Raw genomic sequence first — 23,851 nt, 5'->3', positions numbered from 1 at the left:
AAAATGGATGACTTGGACCAAATAATAAAGAAAAGCAGACAATAAGTGCCCAACATAGATGGGAACTCCTTCAATACTGTTTAAAAAGCATCCCAGGGTGATACCTCAAGAAGTTGGTTGAGAAAACGGCAAGAGGACGTTTCTGCAAATTCTAAGCAAAGAGTGGCTACTTTGAAGATGCTAAAATATAACTTTTTTTTTTATCTATTTTTTTTAGTCACAACATAATTCCTATAATTCCATTTCTGTTATTCCATAGATTTGATAACTTCACTATTATTCTAAAATGTGAAAAAAAAAAAAAAAAAAAAAAAAAATATGAAAAAATGGGTGTTTCAAAACTTTTGACTGGTAGTGTAGGTTGAAGCCATTAAAACTAATTTTTTAAACACTCCACAGATTTAATATTATTTAATAACTATAGTTTTGGCAAGTCGTTAAAGACATCTACTTTGTGCATGACACAAGTAATTTTTTCAACAATTGTTTACAGACAGATTGTTTCACTTTTAATTGACTATCACAATTCCAGTGGATCAGAAGTTTACATTCACTAAGTTAACTGTGCCTTTAAGCAACTTGGAAAATTCTAGAAAATGATGTCAAGCCTTTAGACAAATTGCAAATTAGCTTCTGATAGGAGTACTGAATTGGAGGTGTACCTGTGGATGTATTTTAAGGCCTACCTTCAAACTCAGTGCCTCTTTGCTTGACATCACGGGCAAATCAAAAGAAATCAGCCAAGACCTCAGAAAATAAATTGTGGACCTCCACAAGTCTGGCTCATCCTTGGGAGCAATTTCCAAACACCTGAAGGTACCACTTTCATCTGTACAAACAATAGTACACAAGTATAAACACCATGGGACCATGCATCCTTCACACAGCTCAGGAAGGAGACGCATTCTGTCTCCTAGAGATGAACTAAGTTTAGTGCGAAAAGTGCAAAACAATCCCAGAACAACAGCAAAGGACCTTGTGAAGAGGCTGGAGGAAACAGGTAGACAAGTATCTATATCCACAGTAAAACATGTCCTATATTGTCATAACCTGAAAGGCTGCTCAGCAAGGAAGAAGCCACTGCTCCAAAACTGCCATAAAAAAGCCAGGCTAGTGCACATGGGGACAAAGATCTTCCTTTTTGGAGAAATGTCCTCTGGTCTGATGAAACAAAAATTTAACTCTTTGGCCATAATGACCATTGTTATGTTTGGAGGATAAAGGGTGAGGCTTGCAAGCCGAAGAACACCATCCCAACTGTGAAGCATTAGGGTGTTGTGGGGGTGCTTTGCTGCAGGAGGGACTGGTGTACTTAACAAAATATATGGCATCATGAGGAAGGAAAATTATGTGGATATATTGAAGCAACATCTCAAGACATCAGCCAGGAAGTTAAAGCTCAGTCGCAAATGGGTCTTCCAAATGGACAATGACCCCAAGCATACCTCCAAAGTTGTGGCAAAATGGCTTGAAGTAATGAACAAAGTCAAGGTATTGGAGTGGCCATCACAAAGCCCTGACCTCAATCTGACAGAAAATTTGTGGGCAGAACTGAAAAAGCGTGTGCGAGCAAGGAGGCCTACAAACGTGACTCAGTTACACCAGTTCTGTCTGGAGGAATGGGCCAAATTTCCAGCAACTTATTGTGAGAAGCTTGTGGATGGCTTCCCAAAACATTTGACCCAAGTTAAACAATTTAAAGGCAATGCTACCAAATACTAACAAAGTGTATGTAAACTTCTGACCCACTGGGAATGTAATGAAAGACATAAAAGCTGAAATAAATCATTCTCTCTACTATTATTATTCTGACATTTCACATTCTTAAAATAAAGTAGTGATCCTAACTGACCTAAGACAGGGAATGTTTTCTACAATTAAATGTCAGGAATTGTGAAAAACTGAGTTTAAATGTATTTGGCTAAGGTGTATGTAAACTTCTGACTTCAACTGTACAAGCACGAGAACTTCACGGATCTTCTTCAGTGTGTCTGATATCAACAAGCGGGGACACAGATGAGAAAGACACACATCTGAAGCTCAGGTCAATACAGGTACTCTACTACAATAACAGAGAATTTTGCTCAATGTTGCATTTGTACTTTGATTGAATTCCACCTGCATTTGGTAGAAACAGTGCAGCAGGTTTTTTCATGTTTTCTTCGTTTATTAATTTTTTGCGGTTTGTTATCATGCAGTAACACAATGACATAGTGATTTAATAGGTCGTCATGAAATTAGAGACCCTTCCTTTTGAAATCCTCCTGTGACCACTTGTGATCGGATAACCGAAAACGCTTCTTAATGCCAGGTGGAAACAGGGCCTTCACTTTTCAGTGTTGTCAGTATAGCTGAATCTTTACAGGATGACACATTTCTACAGTCAAACTGCCCTGCTCTACATTAGCATACAGAGCTGCAGAAATGGAAGCAGATGAGCATAATCAAGTGTTGATGGCACCTGGACCATCCAGCTGTGGTTTCTTAGCCATCAGGGCAGCAGACGATGGGCCACTGCTGGTCACCCTAAAACTCGCAGGAAGCGTGTCAGCAGAGCCCACACTCAGTCCGCGCACGTCTTTGGGCCGGAACTTCTTCCTCCAGGACGGAGCACGCCGGAAGTTCTTGTCATCGTCCTACGATGAAGGGTAAAATCACTCTGATGTGAAGCATTCAGGTGTGAAATTATATGGCGGATGAATCTGATGTCCCACTCACCTCCTCTAGTCTCCTCTCTGTTCCTGCAGCTAGTAGGTTATTGTACTCTCGCTCCAGTAATGCTCTGGCCTACAAAATGAACACAGATCTGAATGTTTCCTACACCTCTGCAATAATAAAAGCCAATACATTTCATTCTTAATATATTAAGTTATCAAATCTTTTTAATTGAATGTGAAGAGACAAAAAATATATTGATGATAAATAGTCAATAGGGATGTGCAAAACTACACGCTTTCAAAATTGACTTGTTTGCAGACTGCCTGAATGATTAGTCAACTAAATGTCATAAAGAAGGCCTGTATAATTAGGCTGCCTTTGGGTTCATCTGACCCTGATCACGTTTTTTTGGAGGGCATTAACATATGACTTGTTCTTGCGTTCCAAATCAGGTTGATGGAGCGCAACAGAATGCAGTAAATGTCATTTTTCTCTTGACACACCATTTGACCAGTAAAATACAACACTCGCTCCGGACCACTTAAAAAAAATAAAAAGTGTGACATGTGACTCAATGGCCAAAAGCCATGTCATGCAAACTGTCTAACAACAGCACATTGTCAGCATGCCAAGAAAAAATCTAGATAAACTAAGCCTCACAAATCAATTCCATTGTTGGACAACTAGCAGACCTTCATAACCCATTCCTAACATTCAACACAACTTTCCATCGAGTTGTCCTCACTTACTCAAATGTGCAATGCAATAGTGAATATACAGCGCAATGTGCTGTCCAACTCCTGAATGAACACCTCATTTGGTGTGGTTCTTTTTTTTATGAATCAGTCAAAATGATTGGAGAATGAGCCTGAATCAAACACAGCAGTCATCTATCTAAATCATAAACTGAATTACCTCAGACGATTCACTTGCAAACTGAAGCTCCATTGCTGTATTGTGCATTCTTTTTGTAAGCAATGTTAAAATACACATTTTGAAAGTTATGGATAAATACTTAAGTCTAATTAATGACTGATTGTTCATATGACAATGTGTAGTAGAATATACATCCGCAAGAGGTTTGTTGTTACAAAAAATATTTTGTATCTTTAAAAAAAATATATATAAATATATATTTTCCAACATAACAAAATATAGGGTGGGGTTGTCGATGCATCACCTTCAAGCCCTGCACAAAAACAAAATCATGTACGATCCAATGTCATAGAAACAGATTAAATGACCGTTATGTACTCAGTGACGTGTGTTACCTGTGCGCACTGTGTAGGAATCTGCAGTAAGAGAGCCAAGGCATTGTGGTCAAAGGATTCATCCAAGGCGATGAGGGCTCCATGGACACCACTCTCATGAAGGTTTCCAGCATACTCTTTCAGCCCAATGGACTGAACCCAGCATACTACACGCTCATTAGTCCACACCAGCACATCTGCTATGTGAGAAGCATTTAAATGACACTGCCATGACCCCAGTCACATCTAAACAGAGAAAAAAGATGACACAATCACCTTTGACTTCAAGCTGCGACTCCTCTCGTCTGCACTCGAGGTCTTTCCTATCGTAGTTCAGTCGTCTTAAACACATGACTCCACATTGAAAACTGTTCCTATAAGACACAAGAGAGATAGACAAATATAAAGTTAGTGGCGTTTACATGGATCAACCCATCACATACACCTGTTCTGTTTTCTCCACAGAGAAAATTAAGCGAAAATATAAACTTGTATAAAAATATAATTATGTATAAAAAGTTTTTAAAATACTTTCTCCTATCCCAGCTTAATAAGTAAAGACTACTATACTGTAAAAGTACCGTTTTTTCCAAAATACAATAAAAAATATTTTTTCCATCGTCTGAAATATCCTGCGACTTATATACATAATTTATATGTAATTGATAGCCGGTTAATCCCACGCATACCAAAAAAAACATACAGTATGCATACAAACATATGAAAACATTAGTCAGAGATGGTTGTAGCGTTTTAAAGATGCCCATTCAGAGTACTTGGCCTTTACATAGTACTTTATGCAACCAGATTAAATACTCTGTCACATCATAACATTATTGTTTTCACAAACTCTAGACCGCTGTCAAACGTAACCCACAAAATGTCCACAAAATGACGTTTCATCACACTCATAGTAAATATTCAGTCAAAGAACTGAACAATTAGTGCATAGCAAACAGGGTTTCAAATATCAGAAATATATCCATTGACAGATGCTAATGTTAATAAATGAATAGAATACAACAGGCATATTGTTTTACTCAGACTGTTTATTTGTATCCAGCAATTAGTTACATGCGTTTTAAACAGATGTGGCTTATGTGTCCCATTTTTTTTCATGAAACAAACAGAATAATAATTAAAAAAAAACAGTTACACATTATTACCCTATTTTCCAGAAATAAAATCGCACCTGACTATAAGCCGCACTGGGTCAAAATCTAGGGATGGAACGATACCATTTTTCTCTTCCGATCCTGATACCTGAACTATCAGTTAAATACCAGTGTTGTTTTTTTCTTAATGAGTTTAGAACATCTATAATTCACTGTGTGGAACTGATTGGGAGTACTCTTTGTGTAAAGAAACAAAAACCTCTAACAATACATTATTTCATTATAAAATAGGAAAACAAAAAACAATTACATAAGAGCATGTGCAAAACTTCATTGTTAACTAGTCTGCAAGATGCAGCAGCAAAAATAACAGTAATTCCAGTGAAAGTCTTCAGTAGAAAAGAAGCCAGTTCTCTTTAAACATTTCAACTTGTATCTGGACTTGTTAATGTTTCAGATCTCTCTCTCTCTCTGTGTTATTTATTTATTTACTTCATTTTAGTTTTATTAGTATATCATTCCACTTTCAATCACACAGTAATTTTTGGAACCCAATTAGTTTTTATTGTAATTTCTAGTAATAATAATAATAATAATAATTTTACTATACATTAGTGACACATTATAGGCGGACCGAACTACTGATCATCTACATCTGAGATGGAGTTTGTGTGGAGCGACCACATATTGCGCTGAGCAGCACTTGTTCAGTAATGTGTGGTACCAGAGACTACTTAGCTGTACATGCTGACTGTATATTTATTATTAAACACAGACTTTTGCAATTCACAAAGCTTTTGGATGACTGTAAGAGCCTGAATAAAATGCACTAGCTATATGGACTTCTTTAATGGTGATTTGAAGGTTATTTATATCATTATTTGAGCTTGACAGTAACGTCAATGACCAACATGCAGTATCGGATTTGGATCGGGCTCGTCAGACCGAATCTACACATCGTATCACGTGTTTTTGGGCTAGTTTTAAACAGGAAAATTTGCTTGAAGTAATCGTGTGTAACAGTTTCTCATTTTCATGAAAAGTTATTCAAAAGTCAACAAAGTTTCATGAAAGAAATGTAACAAGTAAGCCACATCTGTTTAAAACATCTGTAACTCAATGCTGTGAAAAAAATAAACAGCTTTTAGTCTGAGTAAAACAATATGCCTGTTGTATTCTATTCATTTATTAACACTAGCGACTGTGGATATTTCTGATATTTGCAACCCTCTTTGCAACTGTGGCAAATCAGGTTCTCAATGTGGACTGGGTGAACAATCCACATAAGACATTTAATAAACACTTTTCAGTGTATAACAAAACAAAAACATGCACTGCTTTTCAGCCAGCTACGTATAAACATAAAGACACACACACACACACACACACACACACACACACACACACACACACACACACAGAGACAGGCATCGTGCATCTCTCTCTTGAACTACAGCTCCGGTTCCACCTTATCCCTCTCCCGGCTGATTGCGATCATTCTCCCCCAGCCGTCCCTCATCGCTCGGCCACCGCCACAGCAATGTATTAATAATCTGTTTCACTGACTGAATGTTTTTACTACGAGTGTGATGAAACATCATTATGTGGGCATGTGAGGAGTTGCGTTTGACAGCAGACTAGAGTTTGTTATGATGGACAAAACATTTAAACTGGTTGCATAAAGTACTTCGTAAAGGCAAAATATTCTTAACTGGCAAAATTATGTAGAAATTATGTATATAAGTCACTTAGGACTATAAGTCGAGGGACCTTTCAGATGATGAAAAAAAAACTTGACATATATCCTGGAAAATACAGTACTTAAAGCAAAAGCTCGATTAAAACAAGGCCTAATATTGCGTGATACGATACGTAGATCCTGAGGTAATCTTCATGGAGCGAATGTTGACATGCTACTGAGTGGCTAAAGGGAAGTCAGGCGGTCCTAGTGCTAGCCGCATACAACCTCTGTCAGTGCGAGTTATACATAGATGCAACTGTTTTTCTCTCTCAACACGATTTTGACCAGGTGCGACTTTATTTCTGGAAAATATGGTAAGCCATTCATAGGCTAATTTCTTTGAAAACCGTAAACACTGTCTCTGTGGCACTATGAAAATTCCTGTTTGTTTTGAGCAACCCGTCTCATGAGACACAACAACACTGACTTGTATAAGTGTGTGTGTGTTTAATATCTTAATTCCTGGTGAAGAACATCACAACCCATAAGCCTGAAGAGAAAAGCTCTATCAAACAGAGAATCGCAGCCAACAAAGCCCACCAAACAAGCTCTGCAGCAACAGCCCACTCCCATGACACACTTTACTGGTCTTCCTTCACTCTCAAACTACTTATACAGGTGCATCTCAATAAATTAGAATGTCATGGAAAAGTTCATTTATTTCAGTAATTCATCTCAAATTGTGAAACTCGTGTATTAAATAAATTCAATGCACACAGACTGAAGTAGTTTAAGTCTTTGGTTCTTTTAATTGTGATGATTTTGGCTCACATTTAACAAAAACCCACCAATTCACTATCTCAAAAAATTAGAATATTTTGACATGCCAATCAGCTAATCAACTCAAAACACCTGCAAAGGTTTCCTGAGCCTTCAAAATGGTCTCACAGTTTGGTTCACTAGGCTACACAATCATGGGGAAGACTGCTGATCTGACAGTTGTCCAGAAGACAATCATTGACACCCTTCACAAGGAGGGTAAGCCACAAACATTCATTGCCAAAGAAGCTGGCTGTTCACAGAGTGCTGTATCCAAGCATGTTAACAGAAAGTTGAGTGGAAGGAAAAAGTGTGGAAGAAAAAGATGCACAACCAACCGAGAGAACCGCAGCCTTATGATTGTCCAGCAAAATCGATTCAAGAATTTGGGTGAACTTCACAAGGAATGGACTGAGGCTGGGGTCAAGGCATCAAGAGCCACCACACACAGACATGTCAAGGAATTTGGCTACAGTTGTCGTATTCCTCTTGCTAAGCCACTCCTGAACCACAGACAACGTCAGAGGCGTCTTACCTGTGTTAAGTAGAAGAAGAACTGGACTGTTGCCCAGTGGTCCAAAGTCCTCTTTTCAGATGAGAGCAAGTTTTGTATTTCATTTGGAAACCAAGGTCCTAGAGTCTGGAGGAAGGGTGGAGAAGCTCATAGCCCAAGTTGCTTGAAGTCCAGTGTTAAGTTTCCACAGTCTGTGATGATTTGGGGTGCAATGTCATCTGCTGGTGTTGATCCATTGTGTTTTTTGAAAACCAAAGTCACTGCACCCGTTTACCAAGAAATTTTGGAGCACTTCATGCTTCCTTCTGCTGACCAGCTTTTTAAAGATGCTGATTTCATTTTCCAGCAGGATTTGGCACCTGCCCACACTGCCAAAAGCACCAAAAGTTGGTTAAATGACCATGGTGTTGGTGTGCTTGACTGGCCAGCAAACTCACCAGACCTGAACCCCATAGAGAATCTATGGGGTATTGTCAAGAGGAAAATGAGAAACAAGAGACCAAAAAATGCAGATGAGCTGAAGGCCACTGTCAAAGAAACCTGGGCTTCCATACCACCTCAGCAGTGCCACAAACTGATCACCTCCATGCCACGCCGAATTGAGGCAGTAATTAAAGCAAAAGGAGCCCCTACCAAGTATTGAGTACATATACAGTAAATGAACATACTTTCCAGAAGGCCAACAATTCACTAAAAATGTTTTTTTTTATTGGTCTTATGATGTATTCTAATTTTTTGAGATAGTGAATTGGTGGGTTTTTGTTAAATGTGAGCCAAAATCATCACAATTAAAAGAACCAAAGACTTACACTACTTCAGTCTGTGTGCACTGAATTTATTTAATACACGAGTTTCACAATTTGAGTTGAATTACTGAAATAAATGAACTTTTCCACGACATTCTAATTTATTGAGATGCACCTGTATATTTGTGTATATATAAATATTTGGCAAAACAATACAAATCTATTGTTTATTTACTTTAAAACAACTTTAAATCAATAGTTTTCATATTTTTCATTTGATTACATTATTTGCAATGCTTCATTGGATTGTAGTTCATCCCCTTATGAAAGACATGTCATTTCAACATTAACTTGACACCTGATGCAACACACACTCCTCCTCAGGTCTCTTTTCGGCGTAACCTATGCTCACTCTCGCCCTCCCGTCTCTCCTCTATGGTGTCATCCTCACTTCCTTCCTCTAACCAGTTCTCCTCACTTGATGAAAATAATGCTACTAACTCTCTATTCTCCACTTTAACATCTTGTTTAGATAGCAATTGTCCCATCTCATCCAGGCCAGCCCGTGCTACACTCTCCACCACCTGGCTATCCAATGCTTTCCATGAACATCGCTCTAAACTCAGAGCAAATGGCACAAATCGAAAGATCTTGCAGACCTAAATATGTATCAGTCACTTCTCTCTTCCTTCAATGCTAACGTCTCCACTGCAAAAATATCATACCATCACAACATAATTAACAATTCTTCTGACACTAGCACACATTTCAAAACTTTTTCCTCTCTCATTTGCCACCTCCTCCGCCTCCCACATCATCTCTAACAGCTGATGACTTCGCCACATTTTTCATAGATACAATAACAACCATCAGCTGTCAATTCTCCACACCACAAACCCACGAACACACATTAACATCACACACACTCACTCTTCCTTCTTTCCCTCCCCTCTCAGAAGCGGAAGTCTCCAAACTTCTCCTTTCCAGCCATCATACTACCTGCGCTCTTGATACTATCCCCTCCCACCTCCGTCAAGCCATTTCTCCTTCAATCTTACCTGCAATCACTCACATCATTAATACATATATTCTGACTGGTATCTTTCCCACCGCATTTATTCAGGCTCAGGTAACCCCACTGCTTAAGGAACCCACCCTAAACCCTGCACTTTTAGAAAACTACAGACCAGTATCCCTCCTCCCATTCATTGCTAAAACACCTGAACGAATCGTGTTCAACCAAGTCTCATCTTTTCTTACACAGAACAACCTGCTAGACAGCAACCAGTCTGGCTTCAAAAGCGGACACTCTACAGAGACTGCCCTGCTGTCAGTTACTGAAGCTTTGAGACTGGCGAGAGCAGCATCCAAATCATCCGTACTCATCCTGCTGGATCTGTCTGCTGCTTTCGACACAGTAAACCACCAGATTCTCCCGTCAACCCTCACGACAAAAGGCATCACAGGAACCGTGCTCCACTGGTTCAAGTCTTACCTCACAGGTAGGTCTTTCAGGGTGTCTTGGATGGGAGAGGTGTCTAAGTCTCATCAACTAGCTACCGGGGTGCCTCGGGGTTCAGTGCTTGAACCACTTCTCTTCTCCATATACATGTCATCACTAGGATCCGTCATTCATGCACATGGCTTTTCCTATCACTGCTATGCTGATGACACACAACTCTACCTCTCAATCCAGCCTGATGATCCGATGGTAGCAGCCCGGATCTCAGCCTGCCTAGCAGACATTTCGTGTTGGATGAAAGATCACCACCTCCAACTCAACCTTGATAAAACAGAGCTGCTCGTGCCTCTAGCGAGCCCAGCAATTCATCACAACTTCTCCATTCAGCTAGACTTGTCAACAATTATACCATCCAGGACAGCCAGAAATCTTATAGTTGTCTTTGACGATCAGTTGAACTTCACAGACCACATCGCAAGGACTGCCCGATCGTGCAGATTTGCCTCGTACAACTTTAGGAAGATCAGGGCTTTCCTATCGAAACATGCTACACAACTCCTCATCCAAGCTCTTGTTCTATCCAGGCTGGACTATTGCAATGTTCTTCTGGCAGGCCTTCCAGCATGTACTGTCAAACCTCTGCAATTGATCCAGAAACTGGCAGCGAGAGTGGTCTTCAACGAGGCCAAGAGAGAGCACGTCATGCCTCTCTTCATCAGATTGCACTGGCTGCCAATGGTTTCTCGCTTTAAGTTCAAGGCATTGATGCTTGCTTACAGAACAACCACTAGATCCGCACCCCACTATCTAAACTTACTACTTCAGACTTATGTGCCCTCCAGAAGCCTGCGTTCTGCGGGTGAACAGCGCCTCATGGTGCCATCTCATAGAGGCACATAATCACTGTCCCAGACCTTTACCTTGACCGTTCCCCGCTGGAGGAATGACATGCCTAATTCCACCAGAGCTGCTGTCTTTAGCCTCTTTCAAAAAGCAGCTAAAGATACATCTTTTTCGTGAACACGAAACGCATTACATTCATGTTCATCAAAAACAAAACAAAAAAAAATGTCCTTGCTTTGTGTACTGCTCTAAGCTATGTAAGACTCGTATTACAGCACTTACTTTACTGTTGCCCCTTTTGTTGGATAAATCGCTTCTATTGTTCACCTCATTTGTAATTCGCTTTGGATAAAAGCATCTGCTAAATGAATAAATGTTGTACATTTCTCTTTGTCCAATTTTCAAAAACTTTTTTGATTTGATTCAAAATTTGTAATGGTAGGATTTGCCTAAGAGCTGGTTGGCTTGGTTTATGACTTGGCACTTTTTCAGGATTTAATGAAATCCCAATGAGAAAATACTTCCAAAACCAGGACGGCTGAAAAAGTGGGCGGGCACTGTTAAGCTTTATTTAGACAAAAATGGATAGACACGATAAGAATCATGTCAAACGTGACTGACCTATGGAAACTGTCCACCATTTTGAGCTGACTGCGCAGGTCTTTCTTGGTCAGATGATCCAGCATACGAGCGTCTACCAGCGACTCCATGAAGTAACTGCGGTACTGAGGTAACCCGAGACTGGGCAGCCATTCATTACCAATCCACTCATGATTCATGTCACCATATGCTAGAGTCTGGAAAAAATAAGAAACACAACATAAATGCATATCCATTAATCTCAAATGGCAAAATAAAGATAAAACATCAAATTTAGGCCAATGTCTAACATAAAAATACAAAATATAAAGAGCCCTTCATAACGTTACAGGGCATCAAAACAAAATCATGGAAATAAGTCTAAAAAAACAAAATTCAAGCACTGAATGAGCAGAATTTGCTTGGATGTAGTAATGAATTATTATTTTGATTGATCATTACAGCATAGCATTTAGGAAACCAAGGTAGTCTATGACAGTATGACCTTAAATGTTTTAGTTGCAACTTTATTGGGAAACTCAGCCCATTATGGAAATTTTACAAGTAATTCCATCTGAGTGATGGATAATATTTATTTGTAGCGCAATACTATACCCCAGTCATTCACCCATATTCCCTATTTCATTCAAAACATTTTTTATGTAAAATGGTAAGCATATAGGGAACATTTTCTTTCAAATCAGCTGATGAGACTGGAAAGGACTGGCAAAATAATTTCCTTCATAAGAGTGCATGGGTGCTGACAGAATTCGGTCAACAGCACGAGGTAATCCTGGAACTTCTTTTGTCTTTGGTTTCAGTAAAAAAAAATTTTAAAAAATCTTCCAATCTTCTATTATGTTCTGCAAAAATATTTATTCATTTTTGGTATTCATTCCTTGAACTGTTTGTTTCTAATCCATGATACAAACGTATTACCTTAGTGATCTGAGTAAGGTAATATTTTGAAATATTGAATAGGTTGAGAGAGACATACAGTGATGCTGATGTGAACGGAGCACTTTGTCATGCTTTTGGCCATGTGTCTTTGTAAATTCCACAATGTGTATTAGCTTGTGGTAGTTATCTCCCCACATTTGCGTAGATCCTGACTATCTGTAATTTTCAGTGAGCATTTGTAATTGGTCTCTTATAATATCTGACAATCCATCTTTCTTTCTGACCATTCAGTTAGATGACATGTCATGCTCATGATGGAGCGATACTGGAGCACTCACTGAAAAAGAGAATACAGTCTGATGCTCTGACTTCCAGAAAAAGCACTCCTCCATTCAGGAGAAATCACGCTCCCACTCCGCCCCGCTTCCACTGCGCATAAACTATTTGAGGCTACCCTACAACCCGAGGCCCTGGGCTGCAGCCAAGGTAAGACCGTGCGTAAATCCAGCTCTGGGTTTTACATATTGATTGTAAATACTGAAGTAAATTCAACTTTTAATGAAATCTTTGTCTCTTACACATTCAGAATGGCCGATGAGGGCTGATAAGTGCAAACATCCATTTATCTTTTTTTTTTGCATACTTTTTTGCAGACATATGAATGCCTTGTTGTTGATCTCTCCTCAGCAAAGACATATATTATGTCCTCTCTTATAGCCAGCTGACATTGAAAAACGTTGATGGAAGCAGGAGATGCAGGTATTTCTATCGTTTCACTCACTACCAGTGAAACCTGCATGTGCACACAACATCAAAGCAAGATGTGGAGCGGCACACATGCACTCATTTATTTAAAATTCTGAATAATTTTGGAGCTTTTATAAAAGTCAACCTAAGGAAAAATCAAACATTTTCAAGGAACATATTCAAAATTCAAGCATATTTTTAAATCTTGAAAACCTAATTGTAAAAATCAAACATTTTCCAAACTTTCAAGACCCTGTACGAACCCTGGAAACAGAAAGAGAAATTGTGTGTATTTGAGAGGTTCAGACCTGAGCCCAGTTGCTCTCCTCATCCTCCTGGTGTTATCGGGTTAGCATGTGGAGTGAGATAGCTTTAGTGGTGAATCAGTAGTAGAAAATACAAACACATTGTTTGCTATGACTAAATACAGCAAAACACTACAGCATGCTAACAAACACCCATGTGCATACTGGTTGAAACTCACAAAATCTTTCAAAAATAGGCTTTTTATTTTCATTTTCATATATGGATCAATGACATGATGCCTTATTCTGTCCTTTATTTTTTCATTTTGTGAAAAAAATATTAAAATATTTTGAACAGTAGAATGTATATGTAGTACCTCTAAAATATATGAAACCAATTTTAACTTTCCAATGTTTTCTATGTACAAGTAATTTTGTTCACATGTAAAGTGTTAAAAGATCATGTGTTGCGACCCTCCCCCATCACTTCTCTTTTGAAATTCTTAATAAAAGCATTCAAAAAAGTTTGAAATGTAATGTTTTTATATTTGGAATAATTCCATATCTATTCTGTATTGTTGAGCAAAGCTCTGATGCATTCCATTATTATTCCCCTCATAATACATACTGTAAATAACTGTTGTCTCAGGAGGATTGTTTTATGAAATATAATGTAATGCGATTGACACAAAAAGGCCATTTTGAGATTTAATTTTGAAAAGTGTTTAAGGACCTCAAGTGACATGCAAAGGTCACCAGGATACATGTTAAAGGTCATCACCACTCTTTATTTTTTTTGGAAAATAATCACTTTTTAAACTGCTAGTGTGTTGTTGCCAAAATGTATCATCATTTGGTGTGACCTCAAAAGGATATTGAAAACTGTGTTATCAAAAAATCTATAATTTGACAATAAAGGTCATAATGGCCTCGTGTGGAAATAATGCCTGTTTTTCTGTGGGGGCCATTTCTTTTGCCTGTAAATTTGACTGAATTAGGAAAACATCATGTGGTGCGACCATTGCTGAACATTCTCTATAATGGAAATATGTCCTGTTTTTTTTTTTATTTATTTTTTTATATATACTTCCATGTCTAACTCAGAAGTCATATATATTCATTTTAGTTTATTCATTCAATATTTATTTTTCTTTTATATATATGAATTTTGAACTTATGATTATTTATCTGGATGGGAGTCTATGACAGCCCCTAGAACTGTTTGGAGGAAAGTTATTAAATTTGTAGACATTGTATAAATGTCACCAGCCCAAGTATGGAGTGTCACTCAAACTTTATAGGCCACCAAAAATTCAAATTTCCACTTTTTTTGTACCTAGAACATGTCCTGTTTCCACTACTAATGACCTATTCAACAGGCCCACTCAATCCAAGCCCAGCCAAGACTGGGCAAAACACATGAATTCCCTGGGTTAGAGAAATACCTCCATTGCCTCATTCTCATCTTATTGATTAATTTTCAACTTAAATGGATAGTTTGCCAAAAAATGAATTTCTTCCGTGGAACACAAAATATGTTTTTAAAAATGTTGCAGTTCCTCATTTCCATACAACAGCAGTTGAAACTGTTGCACTTTAAAGCTTTTAAGGTTTTTAAGCACCCAAAAGTGTCATAAAAGAAGTCCATGCAAGTTGTGCATCATATTCAAAGTCTTTTAAAGGACACAAAATGGAAGTTATGCACTCTCAAATCAATTCAAATCAAATTAAGTTATTGTAAACTCATGTAAACAACGCAAATCCAATTTGATGACATGTCAATAACATCAAACCACATTGGTTCTTGTGCATGTGATGACCAAACCTCATGACATCATGAAACAAGAATCAATGATGTGACATTTTTTTATGAAATACTTCAGATTAATTACAAGGGGTGTAACGGTGTATCGTGGCATGATACATTGAGGTTAAAAAATGTGATGACACGCATCGTGGAGATTTTTGTATTTATTATTATTTAACAAGCGTGACGTCCTACGTCTACGTAACAAGGCCATACATGTGGAAATCGCTTCAATGCACACAAGGAGCTCTAAAATGCGATTACTAGTTGAATCTGCAAGAACTGAAAGTGAAACCTTGTAAGCCAATGTACAGGGTGCGGGAGAGAGAAGAGTCTTTTTAGCCGGGAGGGATCTGATGTCCGTCTGATGCACGAGAGAAAATTAGGCTACGTTCACAGTCAGTGTTTGGGATTGACAACCATATTTACTTACAGGTTTGAGTCTTGAAACGTCCTGTTCATACAACAGTTTACAGTAGCAGTTCGAATACTGTCTGTATGAATGAACAACTGAAGTCAAGCCCATATTCTCACAGCAGTAACCATACTGGCAGTGACTAAAGTAAATATCAAAGATGGCGACGTCCATAACACAGGCATGTCTCATCAAAATGTAAGCCCCGTTATTAAATAAGTCCAGTGGAGGCGCGAGTTCATACATCAGATCATAATTAAACTTAAGCTTTGAATGCTTTTTAGCTGTGCGCAGAGCACAGCTTTTGTGTTGCGCGGCTCGTGCCCCCGTGAGCAGCCGGTGGTAAACAGCTGTTGAATCTTCAGATGACAAGCAGATAATATCTCCGTCTCCGTGAGATTATGAAACACACAAGACACACACGTGTACAGTGCAGTGTGGCTCTCTCATATTAAATGACGTGACTGACAACCAGTTCAGTGATGTGGTTGTGAGTCCTGAAACCAATGACAGTGCCATATTAATCTACAATATATAATGCTGAATATGTGTAATGATGCTATGCTATGTCAAATGCCCTGTCTGATTTGCTTTCATCAACACATTTAAGTAGGGTTTTAAGTAGGGACATTATTTAACTGGATAACATGCATGTCCATTAAATATGTATTTTTGAAAATAATATTTAGATATAAGCTACTCAGAGACAAAATTATTTTTGAAAATACAGCTTTAATTTAAAATATTTTAAATTCATGTAATCAGGGGCAGAGTGTGTAAGCAGCAGCATCTAACATTATTCCATATTTTCAGCAAAGCTAATTATTAGCTAATATTTCCACTAGGTGTCACCATTGCCCTGTTCTAGGCTGATTTTTAACCCCAGGTGCATCTTGATGGATCATATAGCACTTTTAATAAAAGTGATAAATGTAAACATTTTTGCATACACTACCGGTCAAAAGTTTTTCACATTTAGAATAATAGTAAAGTCATCAAAACTATGGAATAACACAAATGGAACTATGGGAATTATGTTGTGACTAAATAAAACCCAAAATAAATCAAAACTATGTTATATTTTAGCATCTTCAAAGTGGCCACTCTTTGCCTAGAATTTGCAGACATGTACTCTTGACATTTTCTCGAGGTATCACCCTGGGATGCTTTTTAAACAGTTTTGAAGGAGTTCCCATCTATGTTGGGCACTTATTGGCTGCTTTTCTTTATTATTTGGTCCAAGTCATCAATTTCAAAAACTTTTTTTTTTAATTCAATTTTAGTTTTATAATGAAATAAATTAATATGATGGCACAATTATATTTTTGTCTACAAAACTAATTTCAAACATTTAAGCATACGCCTTCAGATCAAAAGATTTTTAAGATCATAGGAAACATTTCGGTCAAGTGTTTCAAAATTTTGACCGGTAGCGTATGTCTTTAAAGTAATAATAATAAATATTATTATTATTCATATCGATCTCAAACCCTCGCCGCTGAAGAGCAACCCTAACAACAACAAACAATTGCGGTAAGTCATGGCATCCACTCATATTATTGCTTCCTGCATTATATTCCACATGTTTATTACAGCTTCTTCCGTCAGCAGTGAGGGATTCACATGTGATAAATGTAAGGAATTAGTCAGGTTGACGGAGAAGGTTAATGAGTTAGAGGCACGCACCCGAACGCTAGTGGAGTCAGTGAGAAAGAGAAGCCGGTAGATACTGTTTCGGGGGCGGGTAGAACAGCGAGCAACACATACATTTTGGTTCGGACTATAGAGCCCCCACAGCAGGGCATTTGGGTGACGTCTCGGCGGCATACTCGCTCAGCAAAGCGACACCACTCTCCCGTTCCTGTTAGGGTTTCCAATCAATTCTCCCCACTCAGTGATGCACCCACTGAGAATCATGTTGAAATTGCCCTTGTTATAGGAGATTATATCATAAGGAATGTGGAAATAGAGACTCCAGCCACTGTTATTAAATGCATTTTGGGGGATCAGGCATCTGACATCAGATCAAATATACAAGTGCGCTAATGCTAAACGTAGATTTTCTAAAATTGCTATTCATGTCGGCACTAATGATGTCCGGCTTCACCAGTCAGAGATCACTAGATATAATGTTAAAAGAGGTGTGTAAACTTGCAAAAACGATGTCAGACACTGTAATATGCTCTGGCCCCCTCCCTGCTCGTCGTGGTGACGAGGTTTATAGTAGATTAGTGTCACTGAATGTCTGGATATCTGGATGTGGTGTCTGGAGTATAGCATAGGATTTATAGACAACTAGAAGAGTTTTAGGGGTAGACCTTACCTGCTAAAGAGAGAAGGACTCCATCCCTCCAGGGAAGGTGCCACTCTCCTCTCTAGTAATTTGGCTCATAGTTTTAATAGTGAATAGTATTATTTCACTAACTGGGGCCCAGGTCAGGAAGCAGACAAACTGGCTATTCCAAACATCTGCTAGCTGCCTTGAGACGTCACACAGGTCACATAAACTACAACACATAGAGACTGTATCACCTAGATATCACAGAGACTTTGTCTGTTCCCCGAACTACCAAACATAAACCGTTCACTAAATCATTTAGAAAAAATGTTATGAAGGTAAAACTTGAAAATAACAAAACAATTGAAGATTAACATCTTATAAAGGTAGGGCTACTAAACATTAGATATCTTTCAACCAAAGCACTAATTGTAAATGAAATTATTACAGATCATAGTTTGGATGCGCTCTGTTTGACTGAAACCCGGCTTAAACTGGATGAATATATTAGTTTAAATGATCTACTCCCCCAGGTTGTTATAAAAATGAGCATCGTCTGAAGGGCCGAGGAGGAGGTGTTGCTGCAATTTACAGTGAAGTTTTTGGTGTTACTCATAGGACAGGATATAGGTTTAAGTCTTTTGAACTAATAATGCTTAATGTGTCAGATCACCGTCAGATACAAATAAAAAGTCTCTATTGTCTTTTGCCCTTGCTACAGTATATAGATCACACAGGCTGTATTCTGATTTCCTTGGTGAATTTGCAAATTTTCTATCAGATCTAGTAGTTTTTATGGATAGAGATTTAACTGTTTAACTTCAACATTCACATAGATAATGAAAATGACACACTGGGATTAGCATTTATCGATATTCTCAACTCTCTTGGAGTCAGACAAAATATGACAGGACCAACTCATTACCATAATCATAAACTAGATTTAATTCTAGTTGATGTTGATACTATAGAAATTCTGCCGCAGAACGATGACATCTCAGATCATTACCTCGTCTCTTGTACGCTTCAATCAGCTAACGTTACTCAATCTACACCAAGCTATCGTTCAGGTAGAACTATTCTTTCGACCACTAAAGATAGCTTCACTAATAATCTTCCAGGTTTATCTCATATACTCAGTTAGCCAAAAAGTCTAGAAGAACTTGATGTAATAACAGAAAATATACAGTCTTCTCTAGCACTCTTGATAGTGTCACCGTTCGCACCATGGTACAATGATTACACTCATGCTCTCAAGAGAGCAGCTCGAAAAATGGAGTGAAAGTGGAAGAATACAAAATTAGAGGTTTTCACAGTGCATGGAAGGATAGTGTCTGTAGCTACAGACAGGCACTAAAAGCTGCCAGGTCAGCATATTTTAGCAAACTCATAGAAAATAACCACAACAATCCTAAGTGTTTATTCAGTACTGTGGCTACATTGGTTAGGAATAAAGCCTTAACTAAACCAGACATTCCGTCACAGCACAACAGAAATTACTTAATGAATTTCTTTACTGATAAAATTGAAATCATCAGAAATAAAATTGGAATTATGCAATCGCCTGTCACAGTACCTCAGAAAACAGTGTCTCATAATTTTCAATAATTTGCAACTTCAATCCTTCACTTTCATAGGTCATAAAGAGCTAACAAAACTTATCAAAAGATCAAAAGCCACAACATGTATGTTAGATCCAATACCAACTAAGCTCTTAAAAGAGGTATTCCCTGTAATCTCAGAACCTCTTCTTAGTATTATTAACTCCTCGCTATCCTTAGGACATGTCCCAAGAAACTTTAAAATGGCAGTTATCAAACTGCTTATTAAGAAGCCACAGCTTGATCCTGGAGAATTGGCTAATTGTAATTCAAATCTCCCGTTTATGTTGAAAATACTAGATAAGGTAGTGTCCTCCCAACTATGTTCATTTCTACAGAGAAATAGTATATATGAACAATTTCAGTCAGGATTTTGGCCCCCTCACAGTACAGAGACTGCACTTATCAGAGTTACAAATTACTTGCTCTTATCATCTGAACGCGGCTGCATTTCTCTTCTAGTGCTTTTAGATCTTAGTGCTGCCTTTGACACCATAGATCATGTCATTCTCTTAAATAGGCTGTAGAATTATGTTGGCATTTGTGGACTTGCATTAGCTTGGTTTAGGTCCCATTTAGCAGACTGCTACCACTTTGTCTGTGTAAACGAGGAATTATCAAATCAAACAAAAGTTAGGTATGGAGTGACACAGGCATCAGTTTTAGGGCCTCTGCTTTTCTCCTTGTATATGCTTCCCCTGGGAGATATTATCAGGAATCGTGGAATAAGTTTCCAGTCATGCTGACGATACCTAACTTTATATTTCTTTGAAACCCGACGAAATTTCACAATTCTTCAAAGTAGCAGAGTGCATCACTGAAATCAAAGATTGGATGGCCAGAAATTTGCTTCTACTTAATACAGATGTACTAATTATTGCACCAAAAACCTCTTAAAAAAATAAGCTGCTAAAATATTATTTGACTCTCGATGAAAGTACTGTTTCATCCTCTTCTACAGTGGAGAACTTTGGTGTTTTATTTGATACCAATCTGTCCTTTGAAATTCAAATTTCCAATGTTTGTAGAACAGTATTCTTCCACCTCAGAAATACTGCCAAGTTACGACACATGCTCTCTGTTGCTGATGCCGAAAAACTAATTCATGCATTCATGACCTCAAGACTAGATTATTGTAATGCATTACTGGGAGGATGTCCAGCAAGTTCAATAAATGAACTTCAATTTGTTCAAAATGCAGCAGCCAGAGTGCTGATAAAAACCAAGAAATATGATCATTTTAGCCCCATTTTATCGTTGTTACATTGGCTACCTGTTAAATTTCATATTATTTTTACAATTTTGTTAACAATGTACAAAGCTTTGCATGGTCTAGCTCCACAGTACTTAAGTGACCTTCTGACATGCTATATTCCATCACGTTCATTATGATTGCAAAATTCTGGCCTGTTAATAGTTCCTAGAATATCAAAATCCACAAAAGGAGGTAGATCCTTTTCCTATTTGGCTCCTTTACTATGTGATAGTCTCTCTAACACTGTTCGGGACACAGACACACTCACTCAGTTTAAGTCTAGACTAAAGACTCATCTATTTAGCCGGGCATACACCTAATTTATCCATCAACTCACAATAAGGCTGCTTTGGTTAGATCTGCCGGAACCAGAAACATTTATCATGATCTATAACTGCAAAAAAAAATGTATGGCATCTACGCTAATATTATTCTATTTGTTTCCCTGTCACAACCTCGGGATTCATACGATAGACCTCACCGAAATGACCTGCTGGTTGAACTGCAATGCACCTCACTGATCTCTGCCTGCATCACTTTGGTCTAATGATGGACTACACTCTTAAAATGGAATACATAGACTATCAATTAATTGCCAACAAAAGCCTTCAACAGCCAACTAACAAAGGACAATGCATCTATGTGAACTTCTGCAGTAAATACAGGATGGACTTCAAAGACATTAGTCATTAATCTTACAGTTCATACAAATCTTTGTTTAAACACTGACCCTTAACACTAAGTTTACTAATTTTAAACCATGACTTAACACACAAAAATTAATATTGGCATTATATTCATGATGTTAGCCAGAGGGGAACTGGCCCCCACAGTGAGCCTGGTTTCTCCCAAGGTTATTTTTCTCCATTAACCAACATCTTATGGAGTTTTGTGTTCCTTGCCGCAGTCACCTTCGGCTTGCTCACTGGGGTTTTAAATACAGTTATTGTTTAATTATTTATATTTATACACAATTTGCAATCATATTTAATAAAACTACACAATGATGACTCTAAGACTTTATAGATATTACAGTTTCATTTTCTATTAATACATGATTTTCTGTAAAGCTGCTTTGAAATGATGTGTGTTGTGAAAAGTGCTATACAATAAAAATGACGACTTAACTTTTCTTGATTCAGGCATAGTTGAAAAATCGCAAACTGAACCGAACCGTGAGCTCAGTATCATGAACCAAACCGAATCATGAGATGAGTGAACCATTACACCCCTAATTACAACTGAATGACATACATTAATGAAATGCATGACCTCCACTGAACTGTTATAAAATGTTTCAAATAAGTTTTAAGTGAATAAAAGATTTTATTTTGTTTGTTTATAGGGCTTTCAATAAGCATTAAAAGTACTGCATTCTGTTTCTTTCATGGAATTGATTGTGTTGTGTTTTTTTAATCTCACACAGTTTTGTCATCATTTGGTGCAACCATACATCATGTGATGCAACCAGTTATGGCAGTAAAACATTACAATCGAAATTAGGTATTTAATTTGTCTGAAATATTAATCATTGATTCAATATGCAGAAGTAGAGCCTTTTGTTATACTTTTTGCATACATTATGGATTTTAAAGTAAAAATAGATCAGCAAATTTCACAATAACCAGAGAAACTGCTAAAAAAGATAAATATGAAAATATTACTTACAGACATAAGAAAACAAAGTGCAAATTAATTTTCACACAATTTTCACATTAAAACTTCACTTTACTACTAATAATCTTTTAAAATATTGCGCATGGTAGGGTAATATATAATTTTAAGTAAATATTACTGTCCCATAATTACTTTTTAAGGGGAAAAAACAAATTAACTTGTTAAAAACACATCAAACTAATTTAATTTCAAGTTTTAATTAACATTTTGAGTACAAAACACTTAAAATATTTGATCGATTATACTATATATTTTTTAAATAGCCATAAATGAAATCTGATTATATTATATATGTTTAAAACAGCCCTTAAAAATATCCTAATCCATCACTGACCAATATATACTGTGAATATAATGTGAAGTATGAGCTGGATATGTTTTTGTGAGATTCATCCATTGCACATCACAAACAGAAAGCTGCATGCAGATGACATAAATCAAGCACAAATCCAGTGACGCACAAGGACAAAAGTATTTAAGCAGACTGTGAAGCTGACTCGTGCAGTGACTGACCGTGAGTGGTGTGCTGGCCAAACTCTCCATCTCCTCATGAGTGACCCAGATATTTCCAGAAGACTACAAATCACATGACCCGTGTGAGTGACAAAAATCCAAGAGTGAGAGTTGAGGGAAAGAAACATTAGGACAGGAGGAAAATGTGTTATTAACAGAAAGAGTATTAGTAAAACCTGTTAGAATAAATCCCTTCAGCTGTTAGTGTGTGAGAGAAGAGACAAGAATGGACAGGTGTGTACCACAGTAAAAACACAGTAGCATATGTGTGTGTGTGGTTTACACCAACAGAAAGTGTTGGGTTGAGTTTAGCCGATTAAGGACATTCCACAAAAAACACAGTTCACACTCTTTACGTCAGCCACCCTGATTGTTTAAACCATTAAGTATCAATATGGCAATAAAACTTGCGCATGTTGTAAAAATTATTTAATATTAATGGTGCGTTCATGTCATGTCAGATTTACTGTAATTACGAGATGGGAACTTGAATGGTCCTACTCAGAGCCATTCACGTCTTCAGACCTCGAAATGTATTTGTTTCTATGGCAACATTATACTGCCATAATGGCCTTGTTGTTGTTAACAGTAAAATGTTTCACTTCATTAATTCACCTCTATATGCTTTTTCAAAATGTTTAAGAGTAAAAAGAAATGCTCCAGGCATTAATGGCATAATAAAATAGCAAATTAAACAGATATATGTTCACTACCTTTAACTGTTGAGGCCGCTGCCATATTGATTC

General features: G+C 37.6%; 1 protein-coding gene across 7 annotated transcripts in view; it reads right to left on the bottom strand.

Moving 5' to 3' along the window:
* Positions 1–23,851, bottom strand: part of ppfia1 (PTPRF interacting protein alpha 1) — a 127,419-nt gene that overhangs the window by 8,512 nt on the left and 95,056 nt on the right. For 4 of the 7 annotated variants that reach the window (XM_051656139.1, XM_051656140.1, XM_051656144.1 and 1 more), the window contains 7 exons: positions 23,106–23,168; positions 13,623–13,649; positions 11,710–11,885; positions 4,185–4,282; positions 3,930–4,105; positions 2,719–2,787; positions 2,462–2,636 (listed from right to left, as the gene is read on the bottom strand). In XM_051656139.1, the coding sequence (XP_051512099.1) occupies positions 2,462–2,636; positions 2,719–2,787; positions 3,930–4,105; positions 4,185–4,282; positions 11,710–11,885; positions 13,623–13,649; positions 23,106–23,168 (784 nt within the window). The remainder of the gene's footprint in view (positions 1–2,461; positions 2,637–2,718; positions 2,788–3,929; positions 4,106–4,184; positions 4,283–11,709; positions 11,886–13,622; positions 13,650–23,105; positions 23,169–23,851) is intronic. The other 3 variants (XM_051656145.1, XM_051656146.1, XM_051656141.1) reach the window with 2 other exon arrangements.

The sequence above is a fragment of the Myxocyprinus asiaticus genome, chromosome 26, assembly GCF_019703515.2.
Source record: "Myxocyprinus asiaticus isolate MX2 ecotype Aquarium Trade chromosome 26, UBuf_Myxa_2, whole genome shotgun sequence".
NCBI classification, from domain to species: domain Eukaryota; kingdom Metazoa; phylum Chordata; class Actinopteri; order Cypriniformes; family Catostomidae; genus Myxocyprinus; species Myxocyprinus asiaticus.
The sequence above is the reverse complement of the archived record's forward strand: the minus strand, read 5'-3'. Positions and strand labels throughout refer to the sequence as shown.